The 27,386-nt window shown below is 45.2% G+C and overlaps 1 protein-coding gene across 5 annotated transcripts in view; it reads right to left on the bottom strand.

Moving 5' to 3' along the window:
* dctn1b (dynactin 1b) overlaps positions 1 to 27,386 on the bottom strand; it is a 121,742-nt gene that overhangs the window by 3,292 nt on the left and 91,064 nt on the right. For 4 of the 5 annotated variants that reach the window (XM_036963094.1, XM_036963096.1, XM_036963097.1 and 1 more), the window contains 10 exons: positions 17,937 to 18,098; positions 17,718 to 17,849; positions 16,249 to 16,377; positions 14,085 to 14,227; positions 11,691 to 11,857; positions 4,824 to 4,835; positions 4,015 to 4,163; positions 2,359 to 2,545; positions 2,094 to 2,167; positions 1,563 to 1,652 (listed from right to left, as the gene is read on the bottom strand). In XM_036963094.1, coding sequence (XP_036818989.1) covers positions 1,563 to 1,652; positions 2,094 to 2,167; positions 2,359 to 2,545; positions 4,015 to 4,163; positions 4,824 to 4,835; positions 11,691 to 11,857; positions 14,085 to 14,227; positions 16,249 to 16,377; positions 17,718 to 17,849; positions 17,937 to 18,098 — 1,245 coding nt within the window. The remainder of the gene's footprint in view (positions 1 to 1,562; positions 1,653 to 2,093; positions 2,168 to 2,358; positions 2,546 to 4,014; positions 4,164 to 4,823; positions 4,836 to 11,690; positions 11,858 to 14,084; positions 14,228 to 16,248; positions 16,378 to 17,717; positions 17,850 to 17,936; positions 18,099 to 27,386) is intronic. The other variant, XM_036963095.1, reaches the window with a different exon arrangement.

Raw genomic sequence — 27,386 nt, 5'->3', positions numbered from 1 at the left:
CATAGTGGCTATATGCCTGGTCTAATACATTATCACAGCATGGTGGCTATATGTCTGCTCTAATACATTATCACAGCATGGTGGCTATATGCCTGGTCTAATACATTATCACAGCATGGTGGCTATATGTCTGGTCTAATACATTATCACAGCATGGTGGCTATATGCCTGGTCTAATACATTATCACAGCATGGTGGCTATATGTCTGGTCTAATACATTATCACAGCATGGTGGCTATATGCCTGGTCTAATACATTATCACAGCATGGTGGCTATATGTCTGGTCTAATACATTATCACAGCATGGTGGCTATATGCCTGGTCTAATACATTATCACAGCATGGTGGCTATATGCCTGGTCTAATACATTATCACAGCATGGTGGCTATATGTCTGGTCTAATTCATTATCACAGCATAGTGGCTATATGACTGGTCTAATACATTATCACAGCATAGTAACTATATGGTAGCCTAGTGGTGATCCTGGACGGTGTGTGACTGGTGATCCATGGAGTGTGTGTGGCTGGTTGACCCTGGAGTGTGTGTGGCTGGTTGACCCTGGATGATGTGTGGCTGGTTGACCCTGGATGGTGTGTGGTTGGTTGATCCTGGACGGTGTGTGGTTGGTTGACCCTGGACGGTGTGTGGCTGGTTGACCCTGGAGTGTGTGTGACTGGGTGACCCTGGATGATGTGTGGCTGGTTGACCCTGGACGGTGTGTGGTTGGTTGATCCTGGACGGTGTGTGGCTGGTTGACCCTGGAGTGTGTGTGGCTGGTTGACCCTGGAGTGTGTGTGACTGGGTGACCCTGGATGATGTGTGGCTGGTTGACCCTGGACGGTGTGTGGCTGGTTGACCCTGGACGGTGTGTGGCTGGTTGACCCTGGAGTGTGTGTGACTGGGTGACCCTGGATGATGTGTGGCTGGTTGACCCTGGACGGTGTGTGGCTGGTTGACCCTGGACGGTGTGTGGCTGGTTGACCCTGGATGGTGTGTGGTTGGGTGACCCTGGACGGTGTGTGGCTGGTTGACCCTGGATGGTGTGTGGTTGGGTGACCCTGGACGGTGTGTGACTGGGTGACCCTGGATGGTGTGTGGTTGGGTGACCCTGGACGGTGTGTGGCTGGTTGACCCTGGAGTGTGTGTGACTGGGTGACCCTGGATGATGTGTGGCTGGTTGACCCTGGACGGTGTGTGGCTGGTTGACCCTGGAGTGTGTGTGACTGGGTGACCCTGGATGATGTGTGGCTGGTTGACCCTGGACGGTGTGTGGCTGGTTGACCCTGGACGGTGTGTGGCTGGTTGACCCTGGAGTGTGTGTGGCTGGTTGACCCTGGAGTGTGTGTGACTGGGTGACCCTGGATGATGTGTGGCTGGTTGACCCTGGACGGTGTGTTGTGTGGCTGGTTGACCCTGGAGTGTGTGTGGCTGGTTGACCCTGGAGTGTGTGTGGCTGGTTGACCCTGGAGTGTGTGTGGCTGGGTGACCCTGGATGGTGTGTGGCTGGGCGACCCTGGATGGTGTGTGGCTGGTTGACCCTGGGTGGTGTGTGGTTACCTTGACGAAGGAGGAGCAGGGGAACGTGGCAAAGTCAGACAAGGCTCTAGCTCCAGGTCTCTGGGTCACCACATGTTCTGATACCTCATCCTGTGAGAGACAGAGAGAGAGGAGAGAGAGACGGAGAGAGAGACAGAGAGAGAGAGACAGAGAGACAGAGAGAGAGAGAGACAGAGAGACAGAGAGAGAGGAGAGAGAGACAGCGAGAGAGGAGAGAGAGATAACAATAGGGGAGATGTTATAGAGGGGAGAGAGAAGGGAAGCGATCAGGAGAAAAGTTATTTAGCATACTACAATCACACATTTGCCTGCCCTCCTCCTTGCCACTACCTGTCCAAGGCAGCATGCATTCTGGGATACCTTTTGTATTGTCGGGATGCAATCCGATCGCGCCTGTCCACAATGCACCATTTAAAGGTTACTTTCAAAGGAGGCGACATCTGCAGTATTAATGTTGTGAACGCGGGAACGTTGTCTTGAAAAAAGGTGAATTGTGACCAAACTAGGATAGGATTGAAGGTGTTTGTTTACCTTCAGTCTGTCCAGAGTGTTGCTAAGGGACTGGAGTCTGGCTGTGTGTTCCAGCAGCTGGGCACTAGGAGTTACTGCTCAACGACACACATAAAACAAAACTTCAATCTGCTACAACAACAACAAAAAACGTTTCTTTTTTGAGTATGAATATGCTTTCGTGACAGTTTTTTTTTGGGGGGGAGCCTTTATGTAAACAATTACATCATTGAGAACGACTCTTCTACGGGTACAACAGAGAACAAGAAGGGGGGGCGCATCATACCTGGGGATTTGCCAGTGATGTCCACCACTTTGACGTTGGCACTCATCTGCAGTAACGTGTCCAGTAATTGGTCAGTCTTGCGATAGAGGGCGCTAGAGAGCACCTCTGGGTGAGAGCCGTCTCTAGTGGGGAGCTTGGAGACATGGAGAGGTGGTAGGGAGGACAGCTGGGCACGCATCTTCTCAGCCTGGAGGAGGAGGGAGGAGGAAGGAAGGAGGAGGGGAGGGGGTGTGGGAAGGAGAGAGTGGGAGGGGGAAGGAGAATGGAGATGAGGGTGGGAGAGGGAGAGGGAAGGAGAGAGTGGGAGGGGGAAGGAGAGAGTGGGGGGATAAGGAGAATGAAGAGGAGGGGAAGGAGAGAGTGGGAGGGGGAAGGAGAGAGTGGGAGGGGGAAGGAGAGAGTGGGAGGGGGAAGGAGAGAGTAGGAGGGGGAAGGAGAGAGTGGGAGGGGGAAGGAGAGAGTGGGAGGGGGAAGGAGAGAGTGGGAGGGGGAAGGAGAGAGTGGGAGGGGGAAGGAGAGAGTGGGAGGGGGAAGGAGAGAGTGGGAGGGGGAAGGAGAGAGTGGGAGGGGGAAGGAGAGAGTGGGAGGGGGAAGGAGAGAGTGGGAGGGGGAAGGAGAGAGTAGGAGGGGGAAGGAGAGAGTGGGAGGGGGAAGGAGAGAGTGGGAGGGGGAAGGAGAGAGTGGGAGGGGGAAGGAGAGAGTGGGAGGGGGAAGGAGAGAGTGGGAGGGGGAAGGAGAGAGTAGGAGGGGGAAGGAGAGAGTAGGAGGGGGAGAATTACTCCCGCAGAATTATACCTACGGAGGAGCAGCTTCTATGCAGGAACTTTGAATGTCTTTGAACTTCCGAGAGTTGGTTTAACGTTGGACCAGAGAAGCTCGTTAAGAAGCTTGTGTGTGCAGAGTGTCACCAGAATTAAAACAATGTTTTAACTTTTTTGTAGTTAATTAATCCAACGTGTTAACTAGAGTGTCCCTAACTAGTGTTGAAAAAGTCAATCCCTTCTTCTCTAATTAAATCCCTCCTTGTCTTCTGAATCACGCTTGTAACATCAGTAGGCTACAGTAACCTTCAGAGAAGGAGGGGTAGGTAGACTACACAAACTGGCAAAGATTTCCAGCTGGCAGAAAGACACTGGCATAATATTCTGATTGACAGAAGCAGGTACTTTGTTACATTTTTTTTGTGGGACTGGGATTTTTTTTTCCTGGAACGTAAAATAAACATTATTAACCGGTTCCCATGCTTTTAAAATAACAGTTCTGTTCCGGGACAGTATAGATCACTTTGGTTCCCAGTTCTGATTCTGTTCCTTGAAACATTTGGTTATTTTCCAGTTTTCGGTTCTGTTCCCTGAACCGGAACCGACTGGCACTCAGGCTAATGTTCAATGAGTGACGAGGCATTGACATGATAGCACCAAACAGACTGGCACTCAGGCACTGCAGCTGGCGGAAAATCTTTACGTTTTTTTCAAATACAAAAGAAGACTACTTTAAAATGGAGATAGCCCTCGATGGCGCTGTCAAAGATACAAAGATGAGTCCTCTATCTCCCTCTATGGTCTATCTACCTCTATGGTCTATCTACCTCTATGGTCTATCTACCTCTATGGTCTATCTACCTCTATGGTCTATCTCCCTCTATGGTCTATCTACCTTGAGTCTGTTGTTCTCATTCTTCAGGTGTTTGATGCTGTGTCTCTGAGCCTCAATCTGCTGCGTCAGGAGAGGAGAGTCTATCACCGGGACCCCCGACCCAGGACCCATACTGGGACCCATACTGGGACCCATACTGGCCATAGTCGCTGTAGAGAGACACAGAGGCACACACACTTAGTACGGGCCAATACACACACACACACACACACCACTATTAACGCAGGCCAGTACACACACACACACACACACCACTATTAACGCAGGCCAATACACACACACACACACACCACTATTAACGCAGGCCAATACACACACACACACACACACACACCACTATTAACGCAGGCCAATACACACACACATCACTATTAACACAGGCCAATACACACCCACACACAATACACACACACACCACTATTAACACAGGCCAATACACACACACACACCACTATTAACGCAGGCCAATACACACACACACCACTATTAACACAGGCCAATACACACACACACACCACTATTAACACAGGCCAATACACACACACATCACTATTAACACAGGCCAATACACACACACACACACACAATACACACACACACCACTATTAACACAGGCCAATACACACACACACACCACTATTAACACAGGCCAATACACACACACACACCACTATTAACACAGGCCAATACACACACACACCACTATTAACACAGGCCAATACACACACACACACACAAGCAACACACCATCAGCTAAATTGTGTGTGTTCAATAAGAGTAGCAGAAACATGCAGGGTGACAGCAAATACCTTTCTGTTCTTCTGTAGATTAGAAGGGTAGAGAGAGAAGAGGATTAGAAAGAGGAGGCGAGAGGGGAAGAAGAGGGAGAATGAGAGGAGAGGAAAGAGGGAGAGAGAGAAGAGGGGAAGAGAGAGGAGAGGAAAGAGGGAGAGAGAGTGTGACAGTGTTAGGGTCCAGAGGACATTCCTTTTCTTAAACACCAGGTCATCTTAGTGTGAATAACAGTGTCAGTCTATAACAGATCTGAGTGTGATTAACAGTGTCAGTCTATAACAGATCTGAGTGTGATTAACAGTGTTAGTCTATAACAGTGTTAGTCTATAACAGTGTCAGTCTATAACAGATCTGAGTGTGATTAACAGTGTCAGTCTATAACAGATCTGAGTGTGATTAACAGTGTTAGTCTATAACAGATCTGAGTGTGATTAACAGTGTTAGTCTATAACAGATCTGAGTGTGATTAACAGTGTTAGTCTATAACAGTGTTAGTCTATAACAGTGTCAGTCTATAACAGATCTGAGTGTGATTAACAGTGTCAGTCTATAACAGATCTGAGTGTGATTAACAGTGTTAGTCTATAACAGTGTTAGTCTATAACATATCTGAGTGTGATTAACAGTGTTAGTCTATAACAGATCTGAGTGTGATTAACAGTGTTAGTCTATAACAGTGTCAGTCTATAACAGATCTGAATGTGAATAACAGTGTTAGTCTATAACAGTGTCGGTCTATAACAGTGTTATTCTATAACAGTGTTAGTCTATAACAGTGTTAGTCTATAACAGTGTCAGTCTATAACAGTGTCAGTCTATAACAGTGTCAGTCTATAACAGATCTGAGTGTGATTAACAGTGTTAGTCTATAACAGTGTCGGTCTATAACAGTGTCAGTCTATAACAGTGTTAGTCTATAACAGTGTCAGTCTATAACAGTGTTAGTCTATAACAGTGTTAGTCTATAACAGTGTTAGTCTATAACAGTGTCAGTCTATAACAGTGTCAGTCTATAACAGTGTTAGTCTATAACAGTGTCGGTCTATAACAGATCTGAGTGTGATTAACAGTGTTAGTCTATAACAGTGTCAGTCTATAACAGTGTCCGTCTATAACAGATCTGAGTGTGAATAACAGTGTTAGTCTATAACAGTGTCAGTCTATAACAGTGTCAGTCTATAACAGTGTCAGTCTATAACAGTGTCAGTCTATAACAGATCTGAGTGTGAATAACAGTGTTAGTCTATAACAGTGTCAGTCTATAACAGTGTTAGTCTATAACAGTGTTAGTCTATAACAGTGTCCGTCTATAACAGATCTGAGTGTGAATAACAGTGTTAGTCTATAACAGTGTCAGTCTATAACAGATCTGAGTGTGAATAACAGTGTTAGTCTATAACAGTGTCAGTCTATAACAGTGTCCGTCTATAACAGATCTGAGTGTGAATAACAGTGTTAGTCTATAACAGTGTCAGTCTATAACAGTGTCAGTCTATAACAGTGTCAGTCTATAACAGTGTCAGTCTATAACAGATCTGAGTGTGAATAACAGTGTTAGTCTATAACAGTGTTAGTCTATAACAGTGTCAGTCTATAACAGTGTCAGTCTATAACAGTGTCAGTCTATAACAGTGTCAGTCTATAACAGATCTGAGTGTGAATAACAGTGTTAGTCTATAACAGTGTCAGTCTATAACAGTGTCAGTCTATAACAGTGTCAGTCTATAACAGTGTCAGTCTATAACAGATCTGAGTGTGATTAACAGTGTTAGTCTATAACAGTGTTAGTCTATAACAGTGTCAGTCTATAACAGTGTCAGTCTATAACAGAATTGAGTGTGATTAACAGTGTTAGTCTATAACAGATCTGAGTGTGAATAAGGAGAGGAGGGAGGCAGTAAACTGAAGCATATCAACATGTCACCTTTCCCACAGTGAAGTTGATGAAATGCTGAGCCATTAAGCAGAATTTAAATTGTACGGCCTTTTAACTTGTGCACTCAAAGTCTAAATTAGAGAATAGTGCTTTTTGAGGTCGGTTCTATTGTTTTCAATTTCAGATTTGATTATTTTTGTTGAATATTTTTATTTTACCAAGTCAGTTAAGAACACATTCTTATTTTCAACGGCGGCCTAGGAACAGTGGGTTAACTGCCTTGTTCAGAACGACAGGTTTTTACCTTGGCAGCTCGAGGATTCGATCCAGCAACCTTTCGGTTACTGACCCTACACTCTAACCACTAGGCTACCTGCCTCCTCTACACTCTAACCACTAGGCTACCTGCCTCCTCTACACTCTAACCACTAGACTACCTGCCACCCCTACACTCTAACCACTAGGCTACCTACCTCCCCTATACTCTAACCACTAGGCTACCTGCCTCCCCTACACTCTAACCACTGGGCTACCTGCCTCCTCTACACTCTAACCACTAGACTACCTGCCACCCCTACACTCTAACCACTAGGCTACCTACCACCCCCACACTCTAACCACTAGGCTACCTGCCTCCCCTACACTCTAACCACTAGGCTACCTACCTCCTCTACACTCTAACCACTAGGCTACTCTGCCACCTCTACACTCTAACCACTAGGCTACCTACCGCCCCTACACTCTAACCACTAGGCTACCTACCGCCCTACACTCTAACCACTAGGCTACCTGCCTCCCCTACACTAACCACTAGTCTACCTACCTCCTCTACACTCTAACCACTAGGCTACCTGCCTCCGCTACACTCTAACCACTAGGCTACCTGCCTCCCCTACACTCTAACCACTAGTCTACCTGCCTCCCCTACACTCTAACCACTAGGCTACCTGCCTCCTCTACACTCTAACCACTAGGCTACCTGCCTCCTCTACACTCTAACCACTAGGCTACCTGCCTCCCCTACACTCTAACCACTAGGCTACCTGCCACCTCTACACTCTAACCACTAGTCTACCTGCCTCCCCTACACTCTAACCACTAGACTACCTGCCACCTCTACACTCTAACCACTAGGCTACCTGCCTCCCCTACACTCTAACCACTAGGCTACCTGCCACCTCTACACTCTAACCACTAGACTACCTGCCTCCTCTACACTCTAACCACTAGGCTACCTGCCTCCTCTACACTCTAACCACTAGTCTACCTGCCACCTCTACACTCTAACCACTAGGCTACCTGCCTCCTCTAACCACTAGGCTACCTGCCTCCCCCACACTCTAACCACTAGGCTACCTGCCTCCCCTACACTCTAACCACTAGGCTACGCTGCCTCCCCCACACTCTAACCACTAGGCTACCTGCCACCTCTACACTCTAACCACTAGGCTACCTGCCTCCCCTACACTCTAACCACTAGGCTACCTGCCACCTCTACACTCTAACCACTAGGCTACCTGCCTCCCCTACACTCTAACCACTAGGCTACCTGCCTCCCCTACACTCTAACCACTAGGCTACGCTGCCTCCCCCACACTCTAACCACTAGGCTACCTGCCACCTCTACACTCTAACCACTAGGCTACCTGCCTCCCCTACACTCTAACCACTAGGCTACCTGCCACCTCTACACTCTAACCACTAGGCTACCTGCCTCCCCTACACTCTAACCACTAGGCTACCTGCCTCCCCTACACTCTAACCACTAGGCTACGCTGCCTCCCCCACACTCTAACCACTAGGCTACCTGCCACCTCTACACTCTAACCACTAGGCTACCTGTCACCCCTACACTCTAACCACTAGGCTACCTGCCACCTCTACACTCTAACCACTAGGCTACCTGCCTCCCCTACACTCTAACCACTAGGCTACCTGCCACCTCTACATTCTAACCACTAGGCTACCTGTCACCCCTACACTCTAACCACTAGGCTACCTGTCACCCCTACACTCTAACCACTAGGCTACCTGTCACCCCTACACTCTAACCACTAGGCTACCTGCCTCCCCTACACTCTAACCACTAGGCTACCTGCCACCTCTACACTCTAACCACTAGGCTACCTGTCTCCCCTACACTCTAACCACTAGGCTACCTGCCTCCCCTACACTCTAACCACTAGGCTACCTGCCACCTCTACACTCTAACCACTAGGCTACCTGCCTCCCCTACACTCTAACCACTAGGCTACGCTGCCTCCCCCACACTCTAACCACTAGGCTACCTGCCTCCCCTCCACTCTAACCACTAGGCTACCTGCCTCCCCTACACTCTAACCACTAGGCTACCTGCCTCCTCTACACTCTAACCACTAGGCTACCTCCCTCCTCTACACTCTAACCACTAGGCTACCTGCCTCCTCTACACTCTAACCACTAGGCTACCTGCCTCCCCTACACTCTAACCACTAGGCTACCTGCCTCCTCTACACTCTAACCACTAGGCTACCTGCCTCCTCTACACTCTAACCACTAGGCTACCTGCCACCTCTACACTCTAACCACTAGGCTACCTGCCTCCTCTACACTCTAACCACTAGGCTACCTGCCTCCCCTACACTCTAACCACTAGGCTACCTGCCTCCTCTACACTCTAACCACTAGGCTACCTACCTCCCCTCCACTCTAACCACTAGGCTACCTACCTCCTCTACACTCTAACCACTAGGCTACCTGCCACCTCTACACTCTAACCACTAGGCTACCTGTCTCCCCTACACTCTAACCACTAGGCTACCTGCCTCCCCTACACTCTAACCACTAGGCTACCTGCCACCTCTACACTCTAACCACTAGGCTACCTGCCTCCCCTACACTCTAACCACTAGGCTACGCTGCCTCCCCCACACTCTAACCACTAGGCTACCTGCCTCCCCTCCACTCTAACCACTAGGCTACCTGCCTCCCCTACACTCTAACCACTAGGCTACCTGCCTCCTCTACACTCTAACCACTAGGCTACCTCCCTCCTCTACACTCTAACCACTAGGCTACCTGCCTCCTCTACACTCTAACCACTAGGCTACCTGCCTCCCCTACACTCTAACCACTAGGCTACCTGCCTCCTCTACACTCTAACCACTAGGCTACCTGCCTCCTCTACACTCTAACCACTAGGCTACCTGCCACCTCTACACTCTAACCACTAGGCTACCTGCCTCCTCTACACTCTAACCACTAGGCTACCTGCGTCCCCTACACTCTAACCACTAGGCTACCTGCCTCCTCTACACTCTAACCACTAGGCTACCTACCTCCCCTCCACTCTAACCACTAGGCTACCTGCCTCCTCTACACTCTAACCACTAGGCTACCTGCCTCCCCTACACTCTAACCACTAGGCTACCTGCCTCCTCCACACTCTAACCACTAGGCTACCTACCTCCCCTCCACTCTAACCACTAGGCTACCTACCGCCTCTACACTCTAACCACTAGGCTACCTGCCTCCCCTACACTCTAACCACTAGGCTACCTGCCTCCTCTATACCCAGCGAAACATATGCTCTTCTCTCTTCACTTAGATCAGGTACTATCAGGTAGAGATACTGTACCCAGCGAAACATATGCTCTTCTCTCTTCACTTAGATCAGGTACTATCAGGTAGAGATACTGTACCCAGCGAAACATATGCTCTTCTCTCTTCGCCGTCTGGGTCTGATTTATCTCTAGAGAAACTACAACTCCCTACTACATCACACAGTTCAGTCTGGATCTGATTTATCTCTAGAGAAACTACAACTCCCTACTACATCACACAGTTCAGTCTGGGTCTGATTTATCTCTAGAGAAACTACAACTCCCTACTACATCACACAGTTCAGTCTGGATCTGATTTATCTCTAGAGAAACTACAACTCCCTACTACATCACACAGTTCAGTCTGGGTCTGATTTATCTCTAGAGAAACTACAACTCCCTACGACATCACACAGTTCAGTCTGGATCTGATTTATCTCTAGAGAAACTACAACTCCCTACTACATCACACAGTTCAGTCTGGGTCTGATTTATCTCTAGAGAAACTACAACTCCCTACGACATCACACAGTTCAGTCTGGATCTGATTTATCTCTAGAGAAACTACAACTCCCTACTACATCACACAGTTCAGTCTGGGTCTGATTTATCTCTAGAGAAACTACAACTCCCTACTACATCACACAGTTCAGTCTGGGTCTGATTTATCTCTAGAGAAACTACAACTCCCTACTACATCACACAGTTCAGTCTGGATCTGATTTATCTCTAGAGAAACTACAACTCCCTACTACATCACACAGTTCAGTCTGGATCTGATTTATCTCTAGAGAAACTACAACTCCCTACTACATCACACAGTTCAGTCTGGATCTGATTTATCTCTAGAGAAACTACAACTCCCTACGACATCACACAGTTCAGTCTGGATCTGATTTATCTCTAGAGAAACTACAACTCCCTACTACATCACACAGTTCAGTCTGGGTCTGATTTATCTCTAGAGAAACTACAACTCCCTACTACATCACACAGTTCAGTCTGGATCTGATTTATCTCTAGAGAAACTACAACTCCCTACGACATCACACAGTTCAGTCTGGATCTGATTTATCTCTAGAGAAACTACAACTCCCTACTACATCACACAGTTCAGTCTGGATCTGATTCATCTCTAGAGAAACTACAACTCCCTACTACATCACACAGTTCAGTCTGGGTCTGATTTATCTCTAGAGAAACTACAACTCCCTACTACGTCGCACAGTTCAGTCTGGAACCAAACACTCTTGCAAAGCCGTCACCTGTATTAATTTAAGTCTGAATCCCAACTACTGAGAAGTTCTTAGGAAAGGTTTACAATTCCTACGTCTGAATAGTCCCCTAACAGATGGGAGTAGGAATAACAGTGCAGGTTTTAAATGGTTTCAAGGTCCTATTCGGGAAGACGATGCCCCACTAACCTCCTGCCATCCCCGTGACAATGGAGGCGATTCCCGACGCTGGTGCTCCTCTCAGCCCGTCCATGGTCATCTTTGATTGGCTGTTCAGACGCTGCTTCAGATCCGCCTTCTCCGACTCCAATTGGTCGATATCAGCCTGCAGCGCGTCCATGGTCTCCTCAAACTCCCTACAGAGGAAATAGACATCTGTTATAAAAACTGATTCTAGATCAGCCTGATTGACAATGACCCCTCTATAGTAAGGATGAATTGGTGATAACCAGGGTTGGGATCAATCCCATTTCAATTCAGCCAATTCAGAAAAATAAACTGGAGCAATATTGGATATAACAATACTATCCTACATATTCTCTCAATACCAGGGTTCTCCAACCCTGTTCCTGGAGAGAGACCCTCCTGTAGGGTTCTCCAACCCTGTTCCTGGAGAGAAACCCTCCTGTAGGGTTTCACTCCAACCCTGTTCCTGGAGAGAGACCCTCCTGTAGGTTTTAACTCTAACCCTGTTCCTGGAGAGAGACCCTCCTGTAGGTTTACACTCCAACCCTGTTCCTGGAGAGAAACCCTCCTGTAGGGTTCTCCAACCCTGTTCCTGGAGAGAAACCCTCCTGTAGGGTTCTCCAACCCTGTTCCTGGAGAGAAACCCTCCTGTAGGGTTCTCCAACCCTGTTTCTGGAGAGATAACCTCCTGTAGGTTTTAACTCAAACCCTGTTCCTGGAGAGAAACCCTCCTGTAGGTTTACACTCCAACCCTGTTCCTGGAGAGATACCCTCCTGTAGGTTTTAACTCCAACCCTGTTCCTGGAGAGATATCCTCCTGTAGGTTTTAACTCCAACCCTGTTCCTGGAGAGATATCCTCCTGTAGGTTTTAACTCCAACCCTGTTCCTGGAGAGAGACCCTCCTGTAGGTTTTGAAAAAAAAGATGCTAGCTAGAACCTAAAATCGTTTTTCGGCAGTCCCCCGTAGGAGAACCCCAAAGAGTCCATAGGTTCTCCTACGGCCGAAGAACCGTTTTGGAACCCTTTATTCGAAGAGGTTATGTAGCAAACATGAGGTTTCTCCTGGTCACGTGATGAGGTAGCACCGATCTGCGATGGTATACAGTAGCTCCTGGTCATGTGATGAGGTACCACCGACCTGCGATGGTATACAGTAGCTCCTGGTCATGTGATGAGGTAGCACCGACCTGCGATGGTATACAGTAGCTCCTGGTCATGTGATGAGGTAGCACCGATCTGCGATGGTATACAGTAGCTCCTGGTCATGTGATGAGGTAGCACCGATCTGCGATGGTATACAGTAGCTCCTGGTCATGTGATGAGGTAGCACCGATCTGCGATGGTATACAGTAGCTCCTGGTCATGTGATGAGGTAGCACCGACCTGCGATGGTATACAGTAGCTCCTGGTCACGTGATGAGGTAGCACCGACCTGCGATGGTATACAGTAGCTCCTGGTCATGTGATGAGGTAGCACCGACCTGCGATGGTATACAGTAGCTCCTGGTCACGTGATGAGGTAGCACCGACCTGCGATGGTATACAGTAGCTCCTGGTCACGTGATGAGGTACCACCGACCTGCGATGGTATACAGTAGCTCCTGGTCACGTGATGAGGTAGCACCGATCTGCGATGGTATACAGTAGCTCCTGGTCATGTGATGAGGTAGCACCGACCTGCGATGGTATACAGTAGCTCCTGGTCACGTGATGAGGTAGCACCGACCTGCGATGGTATACAGTAGCTCCTGGTCACGTGATGAGGTAGCACCGACCTGCGATGGTATACAGTAGCTCCTGGTCATGTGATGAGGTAGCACCGACCTGCGATGGTATACAGTAGCTCCTGGTCATGTGATGAGGTAGCACCGATCTGCGATGGTATACAGTAGCTCCTGGTCATGTGATGAGGTAGCACCGACCTGCGATGGTATACAGTAGCTCCTGGTCACGTGATGAGGTAGCACCGACCTGCGATGGTATACAGTAGCTCCTGGTCATGTGATGAGGTAGCACCGACCTGCGATGGTATACAGTAGCTCCTGGTCATGTGATGAGGTAGCACCGACCTGCGATGGTATACAGTAGCTCCTGGTCATGTGATGAGGTAGCACCGACCTGCGATGGTATACAGTAGCTCCTGGTCATGTGATGAGGTAGCACCGACCTGCGATGGTATACAGTAGCTCCTGGTCACGTGATGAGGTACCACCGACCTGCGATGGTATACAGTAGCTCCTGGTCACGTGATGAGGTAGCCCCGAACTGCGATTTCAAAAACAGTGTCGTTCCTTTGCCCAAGAGGGAAAGAAACTGATTTTAAAGTCGCAGGGTCACGTGACCATGACCCTACACGTATACCATCTAGTCATGTGTATGTTGTGTTGTGTTCTTACTTCTCTTTCTTCTTGAGCAGAGTCTGAGTCTCGTCTAGTTGAGTTTGGATCTTCTCTACGCGCTCGTCTGCGTCTCTAGATGAACTGTCGAGTTTCTTCTCCAACAGACTGAGCCGAACGCTAGCCTCACTCAGCTCCTCTCCCTGAGAGAGGACACACACAAGATGGTGTCGACAGACATGGTCGCCCTGTTCCTAGCTCCTAACCAACTTTGAAAGATTTTTTTTGAATGTTTGTTGTTATTTCTTACATTATTTGCTAAAGAATTATGTCTTAATTCCTTTATTTTACATTTTTTGGATGATGTGATGTTTTGTGTTGTCGGGTATTACTGCACTGTTGGAGCTAGGAACACAAGCATTTAGTTAGATACTACTGCACTGTTGGAGCTAGGAACACAAGCGTTTTGCTACATCAGCGATAACATCTAATAAATATGTGTATCGGACCAATAAAATACATTGATTTTGATTTTAAAACAAACTGTAATGATCCCTGGTGATACTGTCCTGCAAGGGACCCATCTCTCAATGTGACCACATAGGAAGGGTTCATTTAGCCTACAGTGTTCAGCCTATCTGAAACCGTACTGTTACACATTTAAAGGTCATTAGACATTTAAAGGTCATTAGACATTTAAAGGTCATTAGACATTTTAAAGGTCATTAGACATTTTAAAGGTCATTAGACATTTAAAAGGTCATTAGACATTTAAAGGTCATTAGACATTTTAAAGGTCATTAGACATTTTAAAGGTCATTAGACATTTTAAAGGTCATTAGACATTTTAAAGGTCATTAGACATTTTAAAGGTCATTAGACACTTAAAGGTCATTAGACATTTTAAAGGTCATTAGACACTTAAAGGTCATTAGACATTTTAAAGGTCATTAGACATTTTAAAGGTCATTAGACATTTTAAAGGTCATTAGACATTTAAAGGTCATTAGACATTTAAAGGTCATTAGACATTCAAAGGTCATTAGACATTTTAAAGGTCATTAGACATTTAAAGGTCATTTCCAATTGAACCCACATCTGCAGCCTTTAATACGGGTCTCCATGAACACGGTAACATTGCCTTAAAAAGCAGGCGTTGTCTATGAGTCAGATGGTATTAAATCCCAGCCTTAGTAAGGCTGGTTAACTCTGTGTCAGGATGGTGCGTTCATTGTTGTTAAACCATTGAGAGGTCATCAGGCAGTGTGTTAGTGTACCTTGATCTAGTGTGTTCAGAGAGGTCATCAGGAAGTGTGTTAGTGTACCTTGATCTAGTGTGTTCAGAGAGGTCATCAGGAAGTGTGTGAGTGTACCTTGATCTAGTGTGTTCAGATAGGTCATCAGGAAGTGTGTTAGTGTACCTTGATCTAGTGTGTTCAGAGAGGTCATCAGGAAGTGTTTTAGTGTACCTTGATCTAGTGTGTTCAGAGAGGTCATCAGGAAGTGTGTTAGTGTACCTTGATCTAGTGTGTTCAGAGAGGTCATCAGGAAGTGTGTTAGTGTACCTTGATCTAGTGTGTTCAGAGAGGTCATCAGGAAGTGTGTTAGTGTACCTTGATCTAGTGTGTTCAGAGAGGTCATCAGGAAGTGTGTTAGTGTACCTTGATCTAGTGTGTTCAGAGAGGTCATCAGGAAGTGTGTTAGTGTACCTTGATCTAGTGTGTTCAGAGAGGTCATCAGGAAGTGTGTTAGTGTACCTTGATCTAGTGTGTTCAGAGAGGTCATCAGGAAGTGTGTTAGTGTACCTTGATCTAGTGTGTTCAGAGAGGTCATCAGGAAGTGTGTTAGTGTACCTTGATCTAGTGTGTTCAGAGACGTCATCAGGAAGTGTGTTAGTGTACCTTGATCTAGTGTGTTCAGAGAGGTCATCAGGAAGTGTGTTAGTGTACCTTGATCTAGTGTGTTCAGAGACGTCATCAGGAAGTGTGTTAGTGTACCTTGATCTAGTGTGTTCAGAGAGGTCATCAGGTAGTGTGTTAGTGTACCTTGATCTAGTGTGTTCAGAGAGGTCATCAGGAAGTGTGTTAGTGTACCTTGATCTAGTGTGTTCAGAGAGGTCATCAGGAAGTGTGTTAGTGTACCTTGATCTAGTGTGTTCAGAGACGTCATCAGGAAGTGTGTTAGTGTACCTTGATCTAGTGTGTTCAGAGAGATCATCAGGTACCTTGAACTTGAGTGACTTCTTGAGCTCCTTGATGACTGTGTCTCTGTCCTCCAGCTTCATGCCCAGTCCTTCTGCGTCTGTGATCTCCGCTCTGAGGGCTGTGGCACGCAGCTCCACCGGAGGAAGTGTCTGGGAAACACAACCACGTCAACCAATCAAAAAGGGACAAACACAACCACGTCAACCAATCAAAAAGGGACAAACACAACCACGTCAACCAATCAAAAAGGGACAAACGCAACCACGTCAACCAATCAAAAAGGGACAAACACAACCACGTCAACCAATCAAAAAAGGGACAAACACAACCACGTCAACCAATCAAAAAGGGACAAACACAACCACGTCAACCAATCAAAAAGGGACAAACACAACCACGTCAACCAATCAAAAAAGGGACAAACACAACCACGTCAACCAATCAAAAAGGGACAAACACAACCACGTCAACCAATCAAACTTCATATAGAACAGTTCCAACAAACAAAAATGCAGTTCAAAGTCCATAACATAATAAAATAATATCCCTGTTTTCCAGTTCCAACTAAACATGGAGGACAGACACAGATCAGTATGTTAAACCGGAGTCTAACATCGGGGACTAAGACAACATCATGTACAGTCAAGATGTTGCTGTTGATAGAGTATGTTGGTGGTGTCTCTCTGATACAGTACCTACAGTCAAGATGTTGCTGTTGATAGAGTATGTTGGTGGTGTCTCTCTGATGAAGTACCTACAGTCAAGATGTTGCTGTTGATAGAGTATGTTGGTGGTGTCTCTCTGATACAGTACCTACAGTCAAGATGTTGCTGTTGATAGAGTATGTTGGTGGTGTCTCTCTGATACAGTACCTACAGTCAAGATGTTGCTGTTGATAGAGTATGTTGGTGGTGTCTCTCTGATACAGTACCTACAGTCAAGATGTTGCTGCTGATAGAGTATGTTGGTGGTGTCTCTCTGATACAGTACCTACAGTCAAGATGTTGCTGCTGATAGAGTATGTTGGTGGTGTCTCTCTGATACAGTACCTACAGTCAAGATGTTGCTGTTGATAGAGTATGTTGGTGGTGTCTCTCTGATACAGTACCTACAGTCAAGATGTTGCTGTTGATAGAGTATGTTGGTGGTGTCTCTCTGATACAGTACCTACAGTCAAGATGTTGCTGTTGATAGAGTATGTTGGTGGTGTCTCTCTGATACAGTACCTACAGTCAAGATGTTGCTGTTGATAGAGTATGTTGGTGGTGTCTCTCTGATACAGTACCTACAGTCAAGATGTTGCTGTTGATAGAGTATGTTGGTGGTGTCTCTCTGATACAGTACCTACAGTCAAGATGTTGCTGTTGATAGAGTATGTTGGTGGTGTCTCTCTGATACAGTACCTACAGTCAAGATGTTGCTGTTGATAGAGTATGTTGGTGGTGTCTCTCTGATACAGTACCTACAGTCAAGACGTTGCTATAGTTACCGTGATCTGGGGTCTATCTGCATCGTACTCTCCCTCCTGCATGGCGGTGGCCATCTTGTTCATGGTTGCTATGACGATGCAGCAGGACTGGCGCAGGCACCCATAGGGGTTAGAACCTTGAGTTCCATAGATCTGGAGACAGAACCCGACAGGTTAGATATAGAGGTACTGTCTGTGTGTGTGTGTGTGTGTGTGTGTGTGTGTGTGTGTGTGTACTACCTGCTCTCCAGCCTTAAAGGCCACGTCCTCTAGTTTGAGTGCGGAGAGTCCCTCCTGCTCCCCTAGATGGGCAACCATCTGCGCCCCTGCAGCCGCCACCTCCTGCAGCACAGCCACCACCCAGGTCAGGTGTTTCCTGCAGTCCAGCAGAATATCTGCCACCTGGGGAAGAAAAAAAACACAGAGACCACATCAGATCACACCTGGGGGATCAAACAGTCCGAAGTCAGCTACTTAAATATTAAGCTCGAAGATAGCTTGTTCATTTCGATTTTGAGAACAATTAACAACCAGGGAGGAATGTGTCGCTCATCTGTTGAATCTAACCCTGGTCTTGATCTGCTTCACGGGCATCCAGGAAGTAAAAGCTTCTGGGTTAAAAACTCTGTGGTGACCGGCAAGATGGCGTACCGAGCAGTCACACTTTAGTTTGTTCTGTGGGTCAAGTGACAGATTCTATATTCTATTCTATCTTTATTTTTTTGAGTGCTGAGTTGTTTGTCGAAAAGCTACTTTGTAAAATTCCAAACAACAAAATAACAGCAGAAAAGAAGACATTGTCCACAGCGCCTGTCAACCGCAACATTCTAGCAAGTCAACATGCTAGCTAAAGCTTCTAGCAAGTCAACATGCTAGCTAAAGCTTCTAGCAAGTCAACATGCTAGCTAAAGCTTCTAGCAAGTCAACATGCTAGCTAAAGCTTCTAGCACACATATGTCAGAGTCAAGGCCCGCGGGCCACATCCGGCCCGCAAGAAGGTTTTTTACGGCCCCTGGGATGATCTTGATTTATTATTAGAACCGGCCCGCAGCAAGCCGGCAGCCCGCAGATCTTTTACACGCACCAATACTACATTTCCCACAATGCAAAGGTGACGCACCGAGCAGTAGGCTGCTTCATTTCAATATTTATTGGCACAGCAGTCGTCAGCATCACAGTAAAATTAACTTTCAGATACCCATCAAAAATGGCAAAACGGAAGGTGGATACTGAGAACCGGGGGTTTCAAACAAGGTGGGAGTCGGAGTATATGTTCACGAAGGTAGCTGGAAAACCTGTGTGTCTTCTGTGTGGAGAAAGTGTGGCGGTACTGAAAGAGTATAATCTGAGACGACATTATGAAACGAAACACGCGGACAAAAACAAGAATATGGACATGGAACAAAGGCTACAAAAGGCAGAGGAATTAAAACGAGGCCTCAAATCTCGACAGGCTCTGTTCAAAAAAGCCAAATCACAAGGCCAGGCTGCTGTCAAGGCCAGTTTTATTTTGGCAGAAGAGATCGCTAAATCAGCCCGGCCATTTACGGAGGGGGATTTCATCAAAAACTGCATGATTAAAGTTTGTGACGAAGTTTGCCCAGAAAAAAGGCAACTCTTTTTAAATGTGAGTCTGAGCAGAAACACCATTGCCGAGAGAGTAGACCAGTTGTCCATCAATCTAAAAGAGCAGCTTGTGAAAAAGGGAAAAGATTTTATTGCATATTCCTTGGCTGTGGATGAGAGCACCGACATTTCTGACATTGCCCAGTTGTCAATTTTCATCCGCGGAGTGGACTCCAACCTAAGCGTGACAGAGGAGTTTTTGGCTTTACGTCCTATGCATGGCACAACTACGGGGCATGATTTGTATGAAGAGGTGTCAAGATGTGTAAATGAGATGGAGCTGCCTTGGGAAAAACTCGTGGGTTTGACAACCGACGGAGCACCTGCGATGTGTGGACACAGGAGCGGACTGGTGGCGAAGATACGGGAAAAGATGCAAGAGGAAAACGCGACAGGTGAGCTGACAGCTTATCATTGTATCATACACCAGGAAGCGTTGTGCGGTAAAGCCTTGAAAATGGAGCATGTAATGAGCATCATCACGCGCACAGTTAACTTTATCAGAGCCAAAGGTTTGAATCACCGCCAGTTCAAGGCATTTCTGACGGAGTTAGAAACGGAGCATGGTGATTTGCCTTATCACACAGAGGTGCGATGGCTAAGCCAGGGAAAGGTGCTTCAAAGATGTTTCGAGCTTCGTGAGGAGATTTGTCTGTTCTTGGACAGCAAAGGGAAAGACACAACACAACTCCGAGACGAAATGTTTCTGTGTGAAATGGCTTTTCTGTGTGACATTACGAGTCATCTGAATGCAATAAACTTGCAGCTGCAGGGTCGGGATCGTGTCATCTCTGATATGTACAGTACAGTGAAGGCATTTAAAACCAAACTGACTCTGTGGGAGACGCAGATGCGGAAAGAAAATTTGAGCCACTTTCCCAGCTGCCAGACCATGAAAGAGAAGCTCTCTACCAGTGCGTTCCCGAGCACACAGTTGGCTGATAAAATAGGTATGCTTGCCGCTGACTTTCGACGCCGATTTGCTGACTTTGAAGCACAAAAAAGCAGGTTGGAACTGCTCGGTAACCCATTTGCTGTTGACGTGGAAAGCTCACCACCAAACCTCCAAATGGAGTTGATTGACCTCCAATGCAATGATGCACTGAGGGCAAAATATGCGGCAGTGGGTGCTGCGGAGTTCGCCCGTTTCCTCCCCGGCACAATGCCCCAGCTGCGCATCCAGGCTGCTCAAACGTTGTCTATGTTTGGCAGCACATACCTGTGTGAACAACTGTTTTCTTTGATGAACCTGAACAAAACATCACACAGAAGTCGACTTACTGCTGAACACCTCCACTCAATTCTGAGGATTTCTTCAGCTCAGAGCCTTACCCCGAACATTGATGAACTTGTGGAAAAGATGGGACACCACCAAGTATCACCCTCAACCTCAAACAAGTGAACATTACTGTGCAATCACATATTTAGAGTTTTTACTCAGTTCAAGTTTAAAAGTTAAAATTTAATATTTGTTTTCACTGCATGTTACTTCTCCTTAAACAAAGTGTTGTTTTTGATTAATAGATTTTTGCACTTTATTTTTTTGTATTTCAATCCAATTATATTTTAAAAATATTTCAGTTGAGTGGATGATAGAAAATTGCTATTATTGTTTTTTCTTTGAAGTAAATTTAGCCCACTTTTGCTAAAATAGAAAATATAGTCTACTGATGGTGCCTTGAATACCGGTTTCTTTCATTTAATGTTCATGTTATGGGGATATTTATATAAAGGAAATTTGTCTTTTGTGTCTGTTGAAAATTAAAGATTACTGACAGAGCCATAAGAAAATATTGCTTTATTTATCTGATCATATTGTAATATATTTGTTAGGTTTTCAGTAGGTTCAATTAGGTTCACTAGACTATATGCGTCATTTAAAAATTTTTCAATGAACATTCGAACAGTCCGGCCCTCGTCTTGTAGCTGATTTTTTTATTTGGGCCTCCGTCCATTTGACTTTGACACCCCTGTTCTAGCAAGTCAACATGTTAGCTAAAGCTTCTAGCAAGTCAACATACTAGCTAAAGTTTCTAGCAAGTCAACATGCTAGCTAAAGCTTCTAGCAAGTCAACATACTAGCTAAAGTTTCTAGCAAGTCAACATGCTAGCTAAAGTTTCTAGCAAGTCAACATGCTAGCTAAAGTTTCTAGCAAGTCAACATACTAGCTAAAGCTTCTAGCAAGTCAACATACTAGCTAAAGCTTCTAGCAAGTCAACATACTCGCTAAAGCTTCTAGCAAGTCAACATACTAGCTAAAGTTTCTAGCAAGTCAACATGCTAGCTAAAGTTTCTAGCAAGTCAACATACTAGCTAAAGTTTCTAGCAAGTCAACATACTCGCTAAAGCTTCTAGCAAGTCAACATACTAGCTAAAGTTTCTAGCAAGTCAACATGCTAGCTAAAGTTTCTAGCAAGTCAACTGACTCGCAGCTTGACCACAACTACAGGGAGGAAATGGGTGTTAACGCTGACGTCAAAGGAGACAGCTGGACTCTCTGTTAAGTGAAATAAACAACGAGGTAAACCACCTGCCATGGAAGAGCTCTTGAATGTAACCAGTGTCCTGGAAGCAGTAAATTACCTGACAAAAGATGATAGAAGATTTTGGTTCTCGACTAAGACAAAACACTGTCATGGTTGCACGCTTGGAGGGAAGGTCTGAAATACTTTTTCTGAGGCCCATTCCGATGGATTAACAGACAGAGCATTAATACTTCCCCCCTAGCATTGGCAACACTAAACACAGGTAGTTAAATGTTTAAAGTCAGCCAACTTGACCTGATTACGAGGAGAGATGTTATAGTTTACAGTCAGCTAACTTAACCTGATTAAGAGGAGAGATGTTATAGTTTACAGTCAGCTAACTTAACCTGATTAAGAGGAGAGATGTTATAGTTTACAGTCAGTTAACTTGACCTGATTACGAGGAGAGATGTTATAGTTTACAGTCAGCTAACTTAACCTGATTAAGAGGAGAGATGTTATAGTTTACAGTCAGCTAACTTAACCTGATTAAGAGGAGAGATGTTATAGTTTACAGTCAGTTAACTTGACCTGATTATAAGAGAAGAGATTTTATAGTTTTAACAAGGGCCATTGTTCTACTAACTACAGTAGTAAGTTAAAACCTCTCTTGTTTACATTTATCTAGTCGTTTGACTAGTATTTATTTGGTATGTTCACACTTAGTTCTTTAAATGCAAGGGGACTCAAAAACAATCTTAAAATGAAAGCCGTTACTATTTATTTTGTAAAGGGAAAAAAAAATCTAATTGCACTTTTCTTTAAGAGATGCAATTAAGTGCTGAGGACATAAAGTTTTGGACTAATCAAGTGGGCGATAAAACCCAATTCAGTCGTTGCTCCACATGTTCAGCGGGAGTCGGCATCTTGCTATATAACTGTCCAGGCAAGGTAATAAATACGAAAGAAGAAGAGCCTAGTCATTGGTTGTGTTGAATCTGGAGAAGTCTTTTCTCATTCTGTTTAATAGTTACAATAACGAACGGCAAAACAAAAACAACAGAACTCTTATTGGAAAATGTGTCAAATCTAAATTGGAGACGGTCAGGAAACGTTTCTCACTGACAGCACTATTATTATTTTATGATGAATGGTTAGACGGATCACCAAAGTTTTCTGTTTCCCATCACAATGTCATTTCCACATATTGTTGCTATGCTCATGTGCTTACTGATACCTGGAGATTCTTAAGCCTGATATAGTACAATTATCTTGGTTTTAAACTTATTTGCATCTTATGCTTCTAGAATTTACCATTGGTTAGTTTCTAGTGTTGTTTTAGAATGTATTTCAGAAGTGGCCATGTCTGCTACCCCATTAACAGACTATGTAATTATCTCATTACACCTAATGGGGTTTGCAATAATGGCTACTGGAAGTTTTTTAATTCAACATCTTCTTAATTACCAGGACACGGATGGTCTTACTGCAAACTTTTACAAGGATTTCTGGGAAAAACTTAGATTGGTGGAAATCCTTACAGATTACATACTCCCATACCATTAATGAAACACGGTGTAAATAATCTTGATTCCCAAACCTGGAAAAGATCCCCAAGATCCCCAATTCACCCACCTGTCGACAGATGTTTACACAAATCCCTTTAAGGAAAGTATGGAACAAGTCATCAGTGACAACACAATCTTTTTTTCATGACAGGAAGATCAATTCACAACAACATAAAAATGAGTTTTAAGACTTACTTGAAAACAGAGACCTAATTGAGGATGACGGTTTTTATCTTACTTTTAGAAAGACATTTGATACGGTCGAATATAAATGTAATCTTCTGGGTACTTGAATTCTTTGGTTTTGGGGATAAAGTTTATAGATTTGATCAAAGCCTGCTACCAGGACATAAATAGCTCCTGTGTCATTAACGGGTGGGCACATCACCTCGTTTAGAAGTTAAACTTGGTAATTATACAAGTGTGTTCAGTTAGTCCACATTACGGAGGCTGAGATGCTGGCTATCCAGCTAAAGATCTGTAATGATATAAAAACAGCTATCTGTGCTGGGTACTGACATCTCAGTTCGCCAACTAGCTGAAGACAACACAGTCGTTAATTTTATTTATTTATTTTACCTTTATTTAACTAGGCAAGTCAGTTAATAACAAATTCTTATTTTCTAAGACGGCCTAGGAACAGTGGGTTAACTGGTCTAGGAACAGTGGGTTAACTGGTCTAGGAACAGTGCGTTAACTGGTCTAGGAACAGTGGGTTAACTGGTCTAGGAACAGTGGGTTAACTGGTCTAGGAACAGTGGGGTTAACTGGTCTAGGAACAGTGGGGTTAACTGGTCTAGGAACAGTGGGTTAACTGGTCTAGGAACAGTGGGTTAACTGGTCTAGGAACAGTGGGGTTAACTGGTCTAGGAACAGTGGGTTAACTGGTCTAGGAACAGTGCGTTAACTGGTCTAGGAACAGCGGGTTAACTGGTCTAGGAACAGTGCGTTAACTGGTCTAGGAACAGTGGGTTAACTGGTCTAGGAACAGTGGGTTAACTGGTCTAGGAACAGTGCGTTAACTGGTCTAGGAACAGTGGGGTTAACTGGTCTAGGAACAGTGGGTTAACTGGTCTAGGAACAGTGGGTTAACTGGTCTAGGAACAGTGGGGTTAACTGGTCTAGGAACAGTGGGTTAACTGGTCTAGGAACAGTGCGTTAACTGGTCTAGGAACAGCGGGTTAACTGGTCTAGGAACAGTGGGTTAACTGGTCTAGGAACAGTGGGGTTAACTGGTCTAGGAACAGTGGGTTAACTGGTCTAGGAACAGTGGGTTAACTGGTCTAGGAACAGTGGGTTAACTGGTCTAGGAACAGTGCGTTAACTGGTCTAGGAACAGTGGGTTAACTGGTCTAGGAACAGTGGGTTAACTGGTCTAGGAACAGTGGGGTTAACTGGTCTAGGAACAGTGGGGTTAACTGGTCTAGGAACAGTGGGTTAACTGGTCTAGGAACAGTGGGTTAACTGGTCTAGGAACAGTGGGGTTAACTGGTCTAGGAACAGTGGGTTAACTGGTCTAGGAACAGTGCGTTAACTGGTCTAGGAACAGCGGGTTAACTGGTCTAGGAACAGTGGGTTAACTGGTCTAGGAACAGTGGGTTAACTGGTCTAGGAACAGTGGGTTAACTGGTCTAGGAACAGTGCGTTAACTGGTCTAGGAACAGTGGGTTAACTGGTCTAGGAACAGTGGGTTAACTGGTCTAGGAACAGTGCGTTAACTGGTCTAGGAACAGTGGGTTAACTGGTCTAGGAACAGTGGGTTAACTGGTCTAGGAACAGTGGGTTAACTGGTCTAGGAACAGTGGGTTAACTGGTCTAGGAACAGTGGGTTAACTGGTCTAGGAACAGCGGGTTAACTGGTCTAGGAACAGTGGGTTAACTGCCTTGTTCAGGGGGCAGAATAAAATATTTTTAACCTTGTCAGCTCGGGGGTTTGATCTTGCAACCTTTACAGTTACTAGTCCAACGCTCTAACCATATAATATATACAACCACCAATAACCAAACCCCATTATATCAGGCAGGCTATAATGGTTAGGTGTGGAATGACCAAAACCCCATTATATCAGGCAGACTATAATGGTTAGGTGTGGAATGACCAAAACCCCATTATATCAGGCAGGCTATAATGGTAAGGTGTGAAATGACCAAAACCCCATTATATCAGGCAGACTATAATGGTTAGGTGTGGAATGACCAAACCCCATTATAATCAGGCAGGCTATAATGGTTAGGTGTGGAATGACCAAACCCCATTATAATCAGGCAGGCTATAATGGTTAGATGTGGAATAACCAAAACCCCATTATATCAGGCAGACTATAATGGTTAGGTGTGGAATAACCAAACCCCATTATATCAGGCAGACTATAATGGTTAGGTGTGGAATAACCAAACCCCATTATAATCAGGCAGGCTATAATGGTTAGGTGTGGAATAACCAAAACCCCATTATATCAGGCAGGCTATAATGGTTAGATGTGGAATAACCAAACCCATTATATCAGGAAGGGTCAGACTTTAAAGAACGTAGTTTAAGATTGATTTGGACTGTTTTAATGACATTATAAAAGTTAACTGTCTCAAATCCTTTTTGAGTAACAGTTATGCCTTCTGGCTTTGAATGTCTGGAGAATTATCCCTAGAGAATTATCCCTAGAGAAGTATCCCTGGAGAAGTATCCCAAGAGTAGTATCACTGGAGAAGTATCCCTGGAGAAGTATCCCTGGAGAAGTATCCCTGGAGAAATATCCCCGGAGAAGTATCCCTAGAGAAGTATCCCTGGAGAAGTATCCCTAGAGAAGTATCCCTAGAGAAGTATCCCTGGAGAAGTATCACTGGAGAAGTATCCCAATAGAAGTATCCCTGGAGAAGTATCCCTGGAGAAGTATCCCTGGAGAAGTATCCCAAGAGAAGTATCCCTGGAGAAGTATCCCGAGAGAAGTATCCCTGGAGAAGTATCCCAAGAGAAGTATCCCTGGAGAAGTATCCCTGGAGAAGTATCCCAAGAGAAGTATCCCTGGAGAAGTATCCCAAGAGAAGTATCCCTGGAGAAGTATCCCAAGAGAAGTATCCCTGGAGAAGTATCCCTGGAGAAGTATCCCTGGAGAAGTATCCCAAGAGAAGTATCCCTGGAGAAGTATCCCGAGAGAAGTATCCCAAGAGAAGTATCCCTGGAGAAGTATCCCTGGAGAAGTATCCCCGGAGAAGTATCCCTGTAGAAGTATCCCTGGAGAAGTATCCCTAGAGAAGTGTTTAGGAAAGTGGGCGGATAACGTGTTCTCCTTTCATGTGATGTTTAATATCTCTAAGCTCCCTGTCAAGTTATCTGCCTTTCACCAGCCAGCCCTTCTCTGCTGGAAGATGCTTTACATCTTCTCTGTTGGAAGATGCTTTACATCTTCTCTGTTGGAAGATGCTTTACATCTTCTCTGTTGGAAGATGCTTTACATCTTCTCTGCTGGAAGATGCTTTACATCTTCTCTGTTGGAAGATGCTTTACATCTTCTCTGTTGGAAGATGCTTTACATCTTCTCTGTTGGAAGATGCTTTACATCTTCTCTGTTGGAAGATGCTTAACAGCCCATAATGACTCTATGTTATACAGAACACTGGATGGACCGTATTAAATATCATGAATGATGGGTTCGGGATTTTCTCTCTTATAATGATGTTTGTGTTCAATTTGATTTCATACCGTTTATTTTGCAGTGCAGGAACGTCGTTAATGCTGTTCCTGAGGCCTTTCTTTGCTATTTTCTAAGAGGAATATGGTTCATAAATGTTACTTTGTTGATGGAACATTGCATATTTGTTAACTTGAGAAATACTGCACCATACACCTTAGTTAGATGTAAAATTGCGCAAAATATTGTATTATTTTCTATATGAATACTGCTCAGGCCTCTGTCTATATGATATTGTGCCAAAACTGAGGCCAGTCTCTACCCACTGTGACCCTAACCAAGAGTGCAGCTCAGTAAAACTGATTGTTTACCTGCTGTAGGAAGGTGAGTGCTGATTGGTTACC

Source organism: Oncorhynchus mykiss, chromosome 25, assembly GCF_013265735.2.
Source record: "Oncorhynchus mykiss isolate Arlee chromosome 25, USDA_OmykA_1.1, whole genome shotgun sequence".
NCBI lineage: Eukaryota > Metazoa > Chordata > Actinopteri > Salmoniformes > Salmonidae > Oncorhynchus > Oncorhynchus mykiss.
This window is presented reverse-complemented; position numbering and strand designations above follow the sequence as displayed.